Source organism: Manis javanica, chromosome 8 (assembly GCF_040802235.1).
Source record: "Manis javanica isolate MJ-LG chromosome 8, MJ_LKY, whole genome shotgun sequence".
Classification (NCBI taxonomy): Eukaryota; Metazoa; Chordata; class Mammalia; order Pholidota; family Manidae; genus Manis; species Manis javanica.
The window spans coordinates 120434147-120450223 of NC_133163.1; the positions used below are offsets into that span (position 1 = coordinate 120434147).

Below are 16077 nucleotides of genomic sequence, written 5' to 3' on the forward strand. Positions count from 1 at the left end.
ACTCTGTTGAGCCTCAGTTTGTCCTTTTAAAAATAAGGGACTTCTAAAGTCCCTTCCAGTTCTCAGTGAAGTAATTCTACTTGTATGGATGCTCAGAGGACCCAAAAACATATTGTAGTGCTTCCAGTTTCCAATTCTTTTTTAGAGAGAAATTATGCAGATGGAGCACTGTTATCTCAGAAGAAAGATTCTAGATGGAGTCTATAGAACTCTTAGGGGTACTATCACTATTATGGTCACTTCAAACAAATCTCTCTGGAAAAAGTGGTGAGAAATTGCCTTAAACGCTTGGACAAAAGCCTTTGTTAACTAGTGGTAAACATGTACATTTGCAGCTACCACCTGAAACTGTTCCAGGACCAAATTTTCTGCTCTTTAACTCTTCAGTAGGGTGTTACAAACCCCATCATACTTACGCCAGCTCTTTAGGAGTGTAAATAATTCGCTTTTTATAACTAAGGATATAGGAAGATTTGCCTTAGAATGTTTCTTAGTTCCAATGTCTTTGCCTTATTCCTTCTGTGCAACTCTCAGTCTCTCTTTTGCCTACTTTCCCAGAAAAAAGCTCATTCAAACTTCTTAATCCCTTGCTATTTCTACCTACATGTCAGATTTCAGCTCTTTTCTTGGGCAGACAAGGATATAAAGCTGGCTCACTCACTCTCTCACTGGGTCACGAATCTTTGAAGCCTATTACGACTAAGACTCTAAGGCTCACAGTTTCATAACAGCTCCGATCTCTACAGAGATTTTGGTCCATTATTTTTTTAAAATTCTCCTATGATCCAGTTTCCTTCTGGTTATCCTGCTCTAACTCACTCAGTCCTAGTCTGTTTCCTGACTCATACTTTCTCCTTCTGCCCTGTGCCCTTTTATCTCTTCCCTGCCACCACATACAAATTCAATCTTTTTTTTTTTTGTATCCAAAATGTGTTTATTGGGATGGTTTCCCACTCATCTTGATTCAGGGTGCTTTTAGCACTGCTTCCATCTAAATGAGCACCCTTCTGTAAGCCTTGCTTTTCCTTCTCTAGGCTGGCAGAGAACAGTGCGGCCGCCAACACACGGAACCGTGCACGGCTAAAGATGGTGGTGATTTTATAGCATCCTAGGCATTTCACCTCCATGAAATAGGGTCTGAGACTCTGCACCAGGTGCTTCTTCTTGTGTTTCCTCTTCTCCTCTTCTGGAGAGGAATGAAGAAGATCCTCTGCCAGCAGCATGTTCTTGTGGGCAGGTAGGTCATCACCACTGGAAACAGACTCACCTTCTTTAACTCTGTGTTCTAAAATTTTTCGTCACATTCCTGTCTCTCATGTTATTATTTGAAAACTTTATTTACACTGCATAACAAATAGCTAATGTTTATTGAACGCTTACTATCTGTCAGGCACTATATGAAGCATTTTACATATAGTATTTCAATATGAAATAAGTTCTATTAGTTCCTCCACTTTCCAGATGAGACCCAGAAAGGTTAAGTGCTTACCCAAGATTAGTTAGGTGGTGACCCAGGATTGGAAACCAAACACTTTGATTCCAGAGCCTCTACTATATTGCTTCCCATAAAAGCAGAAATTAAAGTAATAAGCAGTAGACTAAGAAGAAAGAGATGACGGTTTCAGTTTTTTGACACTAAGTTAATAATTTCACTATGGACAAACATAACCTTTCTAATTTTCTTATTCAAAAAAATAACTAGTGTCTCATTTCATAACACCCTGTGATCTTGTTATGTGAAAAATATACCTTTGGGTTTTATTTTTTTCCTGACATGGAAGGGTTTTGGCATGTTACCCTCCTCTTCCCATATTTTCATATTTATTTCAGCACTAGCTTACTAATGGTGAAACAAAGGTATGTGTTCTATTTCTATTTCTATAAAGCAAAATGTGTTTGGGTAGGATAAAATTTTGGAATATTTCAAATCTCATCCCTATTTACCTGGCATTTCCAGATCTCCTCTCTCTGTGGTGGCATAAGATGTTTAAAGGTAGTAAATTACTGTGGTTTTTCCCAGGAAATCGGTTTTTATTTGGTACATACCATATATTTTCCACAGCTACAACAATTGGTTACTACATGTTGATCTTTGAAGTGGCAAACAATTCCACTGTCATTTTTTTTTCTGATTTCATGTTCCTATTTACTTCTTGAATTCATTTTTTTCATGTTTATCAAGCCTAATTTCATTTACTTTTAAGAACTGAATTAGGAATGTTAATGGCTCCAGAATTAAAACTCTTTATTCCTTTAAGCTAAATATGTTGAGAGGATCAGCAAGGTCAGGGAGAGAGAGGGCAGGTGGGGATAAAAGAGTAAAGCCTTTTTGCAAATAAGCACACTTATACAAAGTGAAAACAGGTCCTTCAATCTCTATCAGTCTTCACTCCCTCTATAAGAAAGTATATTTACTTGCTATCCTTTTTGTTCTTTGGAAAACCTTTTAACTACCGTTATAATTATTTTGACATTTTATATTTTGCCTCTTCTTTTTTAGAGAAGTCAGTAGTAAAGGAGGAATTCAACTCTAAAAATTACTAATTATGCACACCTATTAGAAATACAAGAAAAATCCCTTTAACTGAAATAAGATGGTCGCACAACTCTGTGAACTTACTAAAAATAATGTAATGGCACACTTAAAACGGGTGAAATTTATGATATGTATATTAAAAACTTAATACAGTTTTAAAATTCCCTTAACTTGCTTTCTTCTGCTCATACAAGTGCACGTACACAGCATAGGACCATCCTCTATCATGTAAAAGGGCTTTTGAACTGCCATTCCTCCTCATTTAGCCACATATCATGACCATCTTTTCAGATAAATTCATATTTTTATACAATATCATTTTAAATAGTAGTGTAGTTTTCTATTTTCGATTATAATTTGCTTAACCAGTTCATTCCCTGAACATTTTTGCAGCCAGATTTTGATATAAATTTCCTTAACATAAGTTACTAAAGGAAATATTGCTAGGTCAAAGGTATGCTCGTTTTAATGCTTTTCTTGCTTACAAATTGCCTACTAGAAAAGCTGTACCGATTTGTATTCCTACAAGTCGTCATTCTGTTCCTGCTTCTCTCTCATCAAAACGATTAGGATTTTATAAATTCTCTATACCATTTTGACAGGTAGAGAATTTATAAAAGTGGCATATTATTATTAATTTCTATTTAATTTACTAATAAACTTGACCTTTTTTGGCCATTTATTGGCCATTCATGTTTCAGTTTATGTCCACCCCCTAAATACACTTATTAGGGGTATTATATTTCTTAGTAATTCATGTGAAATTTTTATACATTAAATACCTTTTGTCATATAGGTTGTAGATATTTCTCTCAGTTTGTCTCAGTCTTTTATTTATGGTGTTTTTACAGGAAAAAGCTTCAATTATGTAGCCGTATCTGTGAACATTTTGTTTTACAGATATTGCCGTTGCTACTATTCTTGATAAGGCTTTTCCCTTATCAAGACTGATATTCAATCAATATTGATATTCAAATATTCATCAGTATTTCCTCTATCAATTTTATGCTTTCTTTCCTTATGCTTAAATATTTAATTTACCTGGTTTTTATTTTGATATATGATATAGGCTAAGGACCTAACTTGGTAGAAAAAATGCCTGGGGAAACAATTTAAATTAGATCTTTACCCTATTTATTGTATGCCTCCTAAGAATTGAAAACTGTGTTATATATATATAGTCTGTATGTATTATGTGAATATATATATTCACACAAGCATGAGTATACACAATTATTTTATTTTTAGGTATATATATTGCCTATAGTAATAAACATGACAACAATAGTCTCTGCTTTTAAGCAACTTGCCAACTCAGAGAGAAGACATATTATACAAGCCTGATGATGCCTATGATGAAGTGCTGAATTCTATGTAGAATCTAATAACTTATTCTGGCACCAATTGAACTTGTAACAGATCTTTTAGTTAGAGTGGATGAGAATTCAATTTAAGACAATGAACATTTATTATCTCAGAGTACCTGTGGGTTGGATACTGGGTGTGGCTTACAGGGTCCTCTGTCTCAGCATTTCTCACAAGGATGAAGCGAGGGGTTGGCCCAGGCTGCAATCTCACCAGAATGTGTGACTGCAGGAAGCTTCACATCCAAGCTCACTCACCTGGTTAGCAGGATTTGGCTCTTCACAAGCTCTTGAACCAAGGCTTCCAGTTCTTCGCTAGTTCCTTGATACATAAGTCAGGAGAATCCAATTTTGTCCTGGAGTGGATATTTCAGCTCTATAAATGGATTTGTAAAGAATATATGGGATAAAAATTAGCACGGCATCTGTGTTCTTAGTTCTAGACTGAGGTCTAAAATGAATGTGTGTACACTGGTGTACACTGCTGGACTGTATATAAATTAACATGTGAATGGATTTAGCATTCACAGAGAAATGATTACATATTGCAGAGGACAAACAGTTCTGTATAAGATAGGCACGTCAGGAAGAGTTGAAGATGATTAGAATGGGCTGATATTGAAATGATTTATGAACTTGACCTTCTTTTTCAACCATATCATGGTTATAGCTTTCAATTATTTTCCATTCTCTCCTTCCAGTCCCAACACACAGACTATATTGTAAATATACTGCCCTGGCTACAATGGGGTAGCCCTAAGCTCAGCCACACAAGTATGAATATACGCAATTATTTTATTTTTAGATCCAATGCTGAGTTTTATTTTTAACTCAGGAAATTTAATTTTTAAATTATATTTAATCTTTGGTAGGTATTTAACAACATTCTGAAACTAGAATTTGACTGTCCATCTTAGACTTTGAAAGCAATAGCTTTGCCTGGTGCATACCTTCTCTACATGGCAATAATGTCTCCCCAAGGGGGCAAAACTGGTTCTCAGGGTGTGTGGAAAAAAAAGTATATACATACAGTACATAGATTACAGTATTCTGTGGCATTAAAATGTCATGGGGGGAAGGTAATTAGGATTAAAAGGTCTAAAAAGATTCTTTAGGAGCTGATAATTAAAAAAATAAAAGTTGAGAAACGCTGCCCTAGTGCTAAGCTTAACAGATAGCTGTTAGATGAGCCATCTCACATTAGATATCTTTCTGGAAGTATATTTCCTGTATTAGATTGCAAACTGCTTAAGAATAGGAAACATTTCCTGTTTTGTATTTTCAATAATACCTGATACAATGATTTATGTTCAATTACATTCAATAAATGTATATTTCACTGAATTGAAATGGAACACATCTTCCCCTCCTTGTATCCATCCTATTGCCCCATATATCTAAATTCAACGATCAAAATTAGCTTAGGAAAGCAAACAACCTGACAAGGTCTCCCTCACAAAAATTCTAGGAAAATAATGACAAGAGAGAGAAAAATCTTCCACGTGCATAGCAGGAGTAAAGACTCTGGACTCAGAGATGAGTCAGGGCTTTGATTTTAGTTCTACCATTAGCAAGCTGCAGAACGTCTGGCCCAAGTAACCTAAAAGAAGGGGAAAGAGGATAAAAAAGAATGGGAAAGGGGAAAAGAATATGAGAAGGGTACAGAAAAAAGATAAGGGCATTTTTAATAGTCTTATATACACTCTGAATTTCAGGTATGTTAACTTAGTGGCAGCTCACCACACAGCCTATGCCACAAATATGCCATATTCTTTCATACTCACATGCACAGACATACTCCATCTTTTCAGAACATCATTTATTTTCCCTCCAATAATCAGCTCAGGCCACACCTCCCCTAGGAAGCTCTCCATGACACCCTTATCTGCCTCCCACACTGAAATGACTATCTTCTTGCTCCCCTAACATTCAGATCATATGTCATTAAAGTATTTATCATTTTATAATGTAATCAATAGTTTGTTTCCCTCACTAGTCTGTGGGCATCTTGAGAGTGGAAATGGTTTTATCTCATTCTCAGCACCTAGCACAGTGCCTGACATATTGTTGGTGAACAATGGACTCCATGAATTAATACAAATACAAGCATACATGATGAGCACAGCAACATTTTAAAACAATTTGACAAATGAGTAATGATCTGTACCCTGTTCAAAGGGTCACTGCCTTAAAATTGAGTGAATAATCATCTTTGTATATTCTCAGGTTTGAAACATTATACATTTTCTGTCCAATAATGATAATGAGTCCTTTATATTGTCAATTAATTGTTTATTCTTGCTGTTTTTTAGATGGGCTCTTAAAGGCTCTTAGAAGAGTAAATAACTTGCCTAAAGTCATATACTTAATAAGTGGGACTTCCTGCTCTGGAGCCCATGGTGCTAACCGCCACATATAGAGCCTCTCAAAGTTAGCTAAGTAAGAATATTCACTTTGCTCAACATCCGTCTGTCTGACCCTCTCCACCTGCAACCTCCCACAAACACCCACCTACAAGAAAACAAAGACTCACAGTTCATATGTGCAGTTTGTTACTGTTCACAAAAAAATGTGTCTGCATATATCCAGCCTTGCTGTATATGAAAATAATATACCAATCAGTAACTATGGTATAACACTTTGGTAAGGTTCCATTTTAACAACATTTAGATACAATGTAGTGATCTAATTATTTTACTGACCTTTCAAACTCTTTAAAACTAGAATTCTGTTCAGTGTTTCAGTATTTGTATTAAACCATGTGTCCAACATGTTAAATTATCTTTTCATGAAAGCAAAATGTGAAGTAGCTCATAAAAAACTCTGAACAAAAAGTTGTGTATCACAAGCCCTCTATGATTACTTTACTGATGATGTCTGTAAGAGCATAGTTGTAAAGACAGAATTGAAAAACCGGTTCTCGTCACATTGCAAAATAATTGTAAGGAGTGGCATCTGATTCCTGAAGCTGGAAGAGATGACTATGCCTTTTAAATCAGGGTATTGTTGCAACCAAAACAAATGAAAAAATAAAAGAAAAGCTTTTTCATTTCCGAAGGCTTTGGGGCGAGGTGGGCCTGTCAGGTGCTGCTGTTCTGAGTTTCCCTCAGTTACTCTAATCTTCAGGTCTTGTAGGCATTTCTTTTTTGCTTCCTACTGCAGGCCTTCACTCATTCATAAACAGGCTGCATTGTGTCAGTTGTGTCCAATATGTTGAATTCCAGTATCAATCCTCTCTTGACGTGAAGTATTAAAAGCTGAGGTACTACTGGTGATGTAAGAGGCGAGATGAGGATTTGCCCCAGAGAAACCCTAGATAAGGGGCACTGTGGAGGACATGCATATCAGGCCCCCTCTTCCTCCTCCACACGACCTCTCAGTTGCATGAAGACCCAGAAGAATTAATAGGTAAGAACATCAATGTTGATATACTGTCAGCAAGATTCTACATACTTTGAGATAAGACAATAAATGCCTATTGGTTTACAGCTTTGGGTTTATATTGATTCATTCCAATATCATCAAAAGTTTGGAATTTTGTTAGTAATCTGAGATACAAAGATGACTCCTGTTCTAGGCAGCAAGTACCAGGTTTGGAATGGCTTGAAACAACAGTGTTCTTGAAGCATGTGAATCAGTTGGGGATAAAGGACGGGTGGGAAGGATTTCAGGCAGAGGGAACAGCAGGTGCAAAAGCATCGAGGTACGAAGAAGTCCAGCATACAATGCCTTCTTAGAACATCCCGGTCTAGTGTCTTCTCTCCTTTAAACTCCTTCAGCGCTCACCATTTGTGCCATTCTTCTTGGTTTGTGACATCTCTTCAAAGCAGTTACCATTTTATAGTTAGCCTTTTCTTTTGAGTCTCTTTGCCTTAAATAAATCATACTTTCTTAGATGGCGGGGTTTTTTTTCTTCTCTTTCTCCAGAATGTCTCGAAAGGTACTTTGCACTGCGTAGACGCTATTAAATAACCACTTATTTGTTGACCAGGAAAAAATCATGAGTTATGTATTTCAGGTTTTCATTAAAAACCTTAAGATTGTATTTATAAGAATAAAGCAGAACTATGTAAGTAGAAGATAACATATCTAGTCACTATTCTATTTTTATTACCTATTTCCTGGAGAAGCAAACATTGCATACAGTCCATGTTTATACTGCCAATCTGCACAACAGTAGCCTTGATAGCAATTACTCCATTATAACAAACACAAGGACACACTTTAGAACAGGAATAAGATCTTATTGCAATTATTGAGAATTGTTTGGTAAAAGCAGTGGGGCTGAACTCTGAAAACTTGGATTTGAATCAAAGCTATGTCATCTGTTGTGAACTTTAGCACATTATTTTTTGTCTTCGAGCCTTTTTCCTAATCTATAAAATGAAGGGAAGCTTAAATTCCAACTTCACAAGATCGTGAGGAATAAATTTAAGATATATACAGACCTATTACCCACTCTGGCATAAAAAAGAGACTTAATAATATATTTGATCACTTTCTGCCCATTCATTCATCCATTCATTCAAATATATTCATAAGGCAATACAATAAACTAGAGATAATGTGAACCACAGAGAAGAATTTCTTTTATAAAACAACTTTTTCTTCAAATGGTTACGTCGTTAGGACAAACATGATTCACATTTTCAGGGAGTGTTCAGATGCTATTTTTTGCTGGAGTATAAGCACATTATTTAGACCAAATAAATGTGTCTTGTAGTTATGGGGAACATGGACATTATGGTTTTGCACATTTGTCTAACTGCATGAAGGTATGCACTCTACTAGTTCCAGTATTATCTTACCACAACACATTACCTTACCACACATTAAACAATTACTTGAATAAAATCTCAAGCTTAATAATAAAGTACATAGAACCTGTATTCTAGAAGAAAGATAAGGTCTCTACCTTAAGGGCTGTGGTCAGGAATCTCAGGTTCTATTCTTGGTTATTACTATCTCTATCAGACTTTTAATGAGACATATAACCTCAGCTGCTCTAAGTCTTTTTTTTACCCATAGACTGGTATGATAACAGTATCTCTGAACAATGGTATATTGTTGTTTGTAACAACATTTGAAGTACACAGACATGTTATTAAAGAAACGCAAAGTACTCAATTAGTATCTCTTTTGCACTTTTGCTACGATATGTATTAAAATTAAAATTAAATTTTCTTATCTCCTATCTGATAAAACACAGGAATAAGTAAAACATTTTAAGAAAACAAAACTTTAAACTAAAAGTGCTACATTAAAACAAAGACAAAAAATGACAAAAAGCAATTTCTTTGCATTTAGTTTTTGAAACTGTTTTAATTACATTGTACAAGAATTTTTGATGGGGTGCCCTGTGAGGTGACCAACCATCACAGTTTGCCCAAGATTTCCCAATTTTAATAATGAAAATATCACATCCCAGGAAACCCCTGTTCTGTGCCAACGGGGACAGTTGGTCACTCTAGTGCCCTGCCATTACTAGAGGTACTTTTCTGTAGCTTACAGCTCTATATTCTACCTTTAGAAAAATTTCAGTGCAATTTTAATTTCTATTTATCTGACAAGTATTTTTGCATATTCTTCCTGTTGGAATTTCATTCATACCCAATTGGTGGGCATATAAATATTTATGTAGTTTTGCTCTATCAGTAGATATTTGACCAATGTATACTAGTATTTTTTTACTTTATTAGGACACAGGAACAATGGGAGTACCTGATACTAATAGCGATTCTTTTGGCACCAGGAAATATCAACTTGCCTATTATCTTTTTCAAGGACCTGTCCTGCTGTTGTTTACAGACTAATGTACTTCTACCCAGTAATCACCATACCCGAGAAAGCAGCAACACAGGCAATACCTTTAAGAGCAAGTCATTTAAAAAAACATATATGGGTCATCCTTTGGCCAATCTGGGGCCAGAGAGTAGTTGTTATACTGGTTTCCTTAAATAGCACTATAACCTAACACAATTCCAGAATAATTTCCAAAATACCAATGCAACTACTGCTGAAAATCTGGTTATGCAGGTTTATCCACAAATAGGAGACCCCAAAATTCAGAACTAGGATATTGTCCATATTGACCAAAAAAGAAGTCATGAGACTACGGAGAAGGTTTCTGAGAAAAAAGACAGACTAATTTTCTTTCTTAGAAAAAGGGGATGGCACAGGCCATGTACATATGTGCATAATTAAAATAAAATCAATTAAGAGATTATAAACCCAGTTGGCCAAAGTTTTTTACACAAGATGCAAGGTGACTTATGACACTTTTTAAAAATCACAATTGTGTGAGCACTTAGCTATGTGCCAGGCACTGTGTCAAGTGCTTTAAATGTGTTATTGCATTTGATACTCATAAATATTAAGAGAATAGGAATAATCCTATGAGAATAGGAATTAGAATTCTCCAAAGCGAAGCTCAGAGAAGAAGTTTGGTATTTTGCTCAAGGTTACAGACAGCAACTGGAGGGGCAGAATAAACTCAAATTGGTCTTCTCCAAGGCCTAAGCTCTTAGCCTTTAGCCTATGCTGCTTCCCAACATTATTGACAGCAACTCTGGTGAAATTCTGTCTGCAGCCCTAACTTCTCCTGACCTGCAGTCTTGGACATTAGTATATGGAACTGCCCGCTCCACGTCTCTATCCCAACGTCTAACTGCACGTCAAATTTAACATGTTTCAGTAAATGGTACCACCCAGTTGCTAAGACCCAAAACTAGTAGGCATTCTCAATTCCTCTTTCAACCCACAGTCAAGCCATCGACAAATCTGTTGGTTCTAACTTTCAAATTATACCTGAATTTGGCCACTTTTCATCATCACTGTCACAGCCTTAGCTCAAGCCATTGCTTCACCTGGACTTCTGAGACAGCCTCATAATTGGTCTCTGCTTTCATAGTCCATTCTCCACAAAGCAAGTCATAGTTATTTTAGCCATTGTTATTTAAAAAAAACACAGATCATATTGTTTTATTCTTCTGCTTAAAACACTCTGATGCTGCCTAATGCAGTAATACAACTTCTTAAGATGGTCTACAAGGCCCTAGTGGCTTCTGCTTTATTCTGAATCCTCTGACTTGATCCCTTAAGACTTTCCTCTTTGCTAGCATGCTTCAAATTTCCGTGATGTTGTCATTTACTTTGAGAGGATTTGGAAGGGCAGGGTTTTAGAAAATTGACGAAGGTTTGAAAGAGTTGCCTAGAGCAGAATAATAAAGAAAAATTTAACAGGATTGCTGGGTGTCCTCGAGGGTTCAGTTGTGCTTGGTGATTGGAATTTAATAATAGAACACATTATGCAAATTTCACCAATATTGGTCAGCTGCTCCAGTACCAAAGGGGAGGATAAGGATGGTAGTGTTCACTCAGGGTAGGGGTATGATGAAAAGAAAGATGGGGCAAAGGAGTTTAGGGTATTGACAAGTGTTACTGAATTTTTCCCATAGGTATATAACAAGCTTGCCCTAGTTGTGGTAACAACCTAGACTTGCGAAACAGAAAGAATCAAAGGACCAGACCTACCAGCATTAATGTGAAAAGCTTTAATTTGCAAATCCTGAGATCATTTTAGGAAGTCTGATTATTTAGAAATTTACAAAATGGACAAATTAGTAGAGGTTTATTTATAGTATAAAGGAATTTTTCACTTCTCAAAATCAATTTCCAAAGGGAACCAATAAGTTGAAAAATAAGATTTATCAGTAAGTTAGAGATTCACATTTTAAGATTTCCAATCTGGCCAATCCTTCAAGTCATCTCAGGTGAGCGTTCTCATGTCTCTTCTTCCTTCAGAACACTTCTGTAGCTCTCTTGTCCTATGTACAAAGATTTAAGTCCACTCTTGGAATGGCAGAAAATAACCTTACTGTCCTGGCCCCTAACTTGCCTAATATTTTGCCATTTACCCTCCTTGAATTTTAAGCTCCCCAAACTAAACTACTTTACACCTACTGTATTTCGCTTTTATTCTCCCAGGCTAAACCATCTTCCCTACCTTCTCTGTTAAACCCTTAACTCATTCGTCAACATTCAGCTCACACAGTACATTTCCAAGTAGGAGACAAACACTCTCTCTCTGCTGTATTTGGTCCTTGTAGATACTTCTAATATTATTCATTATAAAGCATTTTTGTGACCGATGCTTTAGGTCACCAAGCTGCTAAAATAGGACAAATGGCCTGTGATCTTGGTCAAGTCCCTTTCTCTTTGTGCCTCAGGTATAAAATGAGTACTGCGGCTCCAGGAAGATGAGAAATAATATATGTAAAGCCCTTAGTGCTCGGTTAAGAAAAGCCATGCCTGTTGACACCGTTTGGGACACTCAGTGGATTCTCCTTGAGCTGAGTTCGGGAAAAGCCTCTTTAAAACGACGTCACTATAAGCGACTTAAAAACCACTGCACGTCTGTACCAGTGCACAAAATCAAACGAACTACTTAAAACGAGGTTCACCTGTCACACAGTTTAGAGGTTCTGCATAAGCAATTTCCATTTAGTAGCCCGGGCAACAGGAATTTTGGCTCAACGGCCGAGGTCTTCCCGGAATTACTCTGGGGCGGGCGGGAAGTCTCCACTGCACGGTGGGAAAGTCGCCTTCAGCGGATGGCGTGAGGGGGCTGGATCCCTAGGGTCGTCTGCAAAGCAACCAGCTGGGCGGCTCAGGGAGCGTTCTCTCGGTGACTAGGAGGCCGCAGCCTCCCCAGCTCAGGGCTCGGCGCGCTGGCCGACAGAGCCACAGCAGCCGGAAGCAGGAGAGTAACTCCCGCGGTTCCCCGGTCCCAGGGCCGGGCCGGGCCGAGGGGTCTCCCGCACTCCACGCAGGGGCGGCGGGGCGGGGCGCGGTGACGCCAGGAGGAGTGACGCGAGACGCAGCGCGACGCGGTGACGCACGCCCCTTTGTTGGCTCAGTAGCGGTGGCAGCGGCCGCGGAGGTGGCGCCGGGGACTGTTTTCTCTCGGAGGCCGGAGTGGAGCCGCGTCTGACACGGGCGGGCGTCCGGCGGCCCCCTCGCCCCCGTCCTCCCTCCCTCCTCCGCACCCTCGCCGCCGCCGCCGCCAGCCGCCAACTGCCAGCCGCCGCCCCCGGGAGGAGCCGCGGCCCACGGGGCTGGAGCCAGGCCTGCGTCCGGACATCAGTGGGAGTCGGAGCGAGAGCCGGGGCCTCGGCGTCCCCGCCCTCTCCCCGCCTCAGGGCCAGCGTCCGTCGGGCCCCCGCGCGTCGCGCCATGGACTCAGACGAGGGCTACAACTACGAGTTCGACGAGGACGAGGAGTGCAGCGAGGAGGACAGCGGCGCCGAGGAAGAGGAGGACGAGGACGAGGACGAGCCGGACGATGATAACCTGGATCTGGGCGAGGTGGAGCTCGTGGAGCCCGGGCTGGGCGTCGGCGGGGAGCGGGACGGACTGCTGTGCGGGGAGACGGGCGGCGGCGGCGGCAGCGCTCTGGGGCCCGGCGGCGGCGGCGGCGGCGGTGGCGGCGGCGGCGGGCCGGGGCACGAGCAGGAGGAGGATTACCGCTACGAGGTGCTCACGGCCGAGCAGATCCTGCAACACATGGTGGAATGTATCCGGGAGGTCAACGAGGTCATCCAGGTGAGGGTGGCCGCCGCGCGTGCTTGGCCGGACCGGATCGTGAAGAGGATTGGGGCGGCCCGCGGGGCCCCCAGGGACGCGCCTGGGCCTGGTGCGCAGCCCCGCCGGGTGCCTGCCGGCCCTGTCTCTCCCTCTGCCTCTGCTGGGGATAGAGAGTGTCGGGAGCGGACATTCGCCGGCTGGCCGGGTGTGGGGAGGTGCGCTGGGGGCGGTGCTTTCCAGATCCTACTATGGCGGAGGCCTCCGGCCGCCTAGGACTTCTGGAAGGCAGTTCCTGCCTGTCCCTGGATCCGGTGTCCTTCTTTTGGCCAGAAGAGCGCCTGCAGGGGCGGGGATGGGGTGGTGGTGCTGGTGGGGTTGGAGAGCAGCCTAAAGAATTGGGTGCCTAAGAGGGTTGCCCCAGCCTTCAGTGTCCCTTGAGCACTTTTGGAAGGGGTTGAAGTAGGCCTAAGAGCAACTTGGTGTACGTTTGCCCCAAGTGGGCACCAGTTAATAAAGAAATGGATGTGCTTGGCAGTCTTAAGTGCCTACTTAAAGCTGGGGGAAGGGAACTATTTATCGGAAGAGGTGCTGATGGCTTTTCCGATGGTGAGGCTTCTACTTAAATCTTTTTACGCCTTTGCTGTTTGGAACCTAACTGCTACTTTTTCTGGTTGTAACATATGACTTGAAGCTGTTGGAATAGTTATTGCAGATTGCATACCCAGCCTTGCAGCTAAAACATAATGTAGTGTTACTATTTAGACAAGACTCTATTGTGAGTTAGAAAGTAGAAGCTTTCTGCTTTTGGACGAACTCCTTTCTCTGATAATTGCTATTGCGTGGTAAGTTAGGCTTGGTTTAACTTGTTAACCACAGCTCATTTAACCTTCCTGTGGGTCAGATTATGCTTTTTTGAGTTTTATGAAATCAGAAGTTTCCATTTGTTTGGAAAAAAGTTATGATGGGAAGGTCAAGGATACAGTTGAAGAATAAAAATGAAAGTCTGGATTCAGTGTAACTTAGAAAACACGAATTATATGGAAGGAAACTATACAAAAGCAGCAAGTAGTAATTGACTTTTTCATGTCAGTCATTACTGCCCTCCCCTGCCCCCTTAAATGGGTTGGCTAATATTCACAGGCAAATTAAAAGTATGAAACGAACTGCTTGTTGAGTTTGTATGAATAACAGATTTTTACAGTATTGTCTAGTAAGCAACACTTTTGAAAATTGCCCATTTGAAAACAGTTGTTTTGAATAATACTAAAAAAGTCTGATATCTAGTGCTATTACCAAATGGAAATCTCAAACTTCTTTATAGATAATGCAGTCTAAGGAAGAAATTGTAGGATTGTAGGAGAAAGTTAATACTGCTCTTTTTCTGATCCTAAACACATGTAAATTGAATTCTTAGGCTCCTAGATTGAGAAATTTTCTTCTTTTGAAGAAACTTCATTAAAAGAATCTACAATATAACCTTCAATTATCTTTTCATTTCTTTATAACTATGTAAAATCTCATGTTTTGAGACATTTCCTAGCTTATTGACATTTTAATTAGCTGTAAAAAAGACTTAATTTTTTATCTTAGTCTGTTTTCATGTAGTTAAATCTCATCCAACTTTCTCAGGTCTTAGGTGTGTCTTAATCACTCAGGCCAAACCTTACAAGTTCTTTATGTCACTTCTGGAACAGAGTTGTAGCTAACACATATGACATCATTCTTTCTTTGTTAGTTTAGGAGAGAGAGAAGGGAGAGGGGAATAAAGGCAGATGGACTGAATTAATAAGAGCTACAAAATACAAGGGATTTTTTATGTCCTACTTTTACCGTGTTTCCATGCCCGATTTTTTAAAACTCTTTTTTTCTAGTCTACTTCGTGTTAAGGACACATCTTAAGTAGAATTCCTGAATATATAAATATCTATTCCTTGTTAAAAGTTGATACTTAGAAATACCAATAAATCAAAGAATAGGAATTTCCCAGACCATCTTTTCTCCAAATGGCATACTTACTAGACCTAAACTAGGCTTTGGTTATGTTATAGGGTATTTATATTAATAGATTTAAACTTAAAAAGTTACATAGGTAGTACATGCACCTTGCAAGAAAAAAACTAAGGCAAGGGAAAAAAAAAAAAGACTAAGACTGCTACCCAGAGATTGAATTGTAAGTTATATTTCCAGACCTTTGGGTGAGCTGTATATATATATTTTAAACAACAGAATCATACTGTATGTTCTATTTATGTTTGAAGTAGAAAGAAGCAGGTTACAAAAAGAAGGAGTCTCAGCAACTTCTGTCAGTAACTATTTTTCAAGTGCTCTTGTTACAAATCTACACTAATTTATTCAGTCACTCTGTTATTATTGGTCTTTTATGTTTTCTAGTTTATGGCTTTTTATAAACCTCATTGGGGTATCTTCATAGATAAATCTTTTGAATGTTTTGTTTTCTTGGGATAAGTTCAATTGTTGAGTCAAAGGATGTGCTTATTTTCAAGGCACTTGATACATACTAACCACCTCATTGCTTTCAGAAAAGTTACGCTAGTTTTCCCTCACCATTCAGTGCTTGATAGGGATAGTGGT

At 39.3% G+C, this 16077-nt stretch overlaps 1 protein-coding gene, 1 long non-coding RNA gene and 1 pseudogene across 6 annotated transcripts in view; 1 reads left to right on the forward strand and 2 right to left on the reverse strand.

Annotated features, from left to right (window-relative positions):
• The window catches only part of LOC140843202 (uncharacterized), a 47874-nt gene extending 35086 nt beyond the window's left edge, over positions 1–12788 (reverse strand). For all 4 annotated transcript variants that reach the window (XR_012120783.1, XR_012120784.1, XR_012120782.1 and 1 more), the window contains exons 1-2: positions 12363–12788; positions 4159–4276 (exon numbers count right to left, since the gene is read on the reverse strand). This is a non-coding gene — a long non-coding RNA (uncharacterized lncRNA). The remainder of the gene's footprint in view (positions 1–4158; positions 4277–12362) is intronic.
• LOC108397819 (small ribosomal subunit protein eS27-like) lies at positions 890–1223 on the reverse strand (annotated as a pseudogene).
• Positions 12789–12823: 35 nt separating the features above from the next.
• Positions 12824–16077, forward strand: part of ARIH1 (ariadne RBR E3 ubiquitin protein ligase 1) — a 125029-nt gene continuing 121775 nt past the window's right edge. Inside the window, exon 1 of one of the 2 annotated variants that reach the window (XR_012120779.1) lies at positions 12824–13503. Coding sequence is in view for 1 of the 2 variants with exons in the window: in XM_037010100.2 (XP_036865995.1) it covers positions 13135–13503 (369 nt within the window). In the remaining variant the exon portion in view is untranslated. The remainder of the gene's footprint in view (positions 13504–16077) is intronic. The other variant, XM_037010100.2, reaches the window with a different exon arrangement.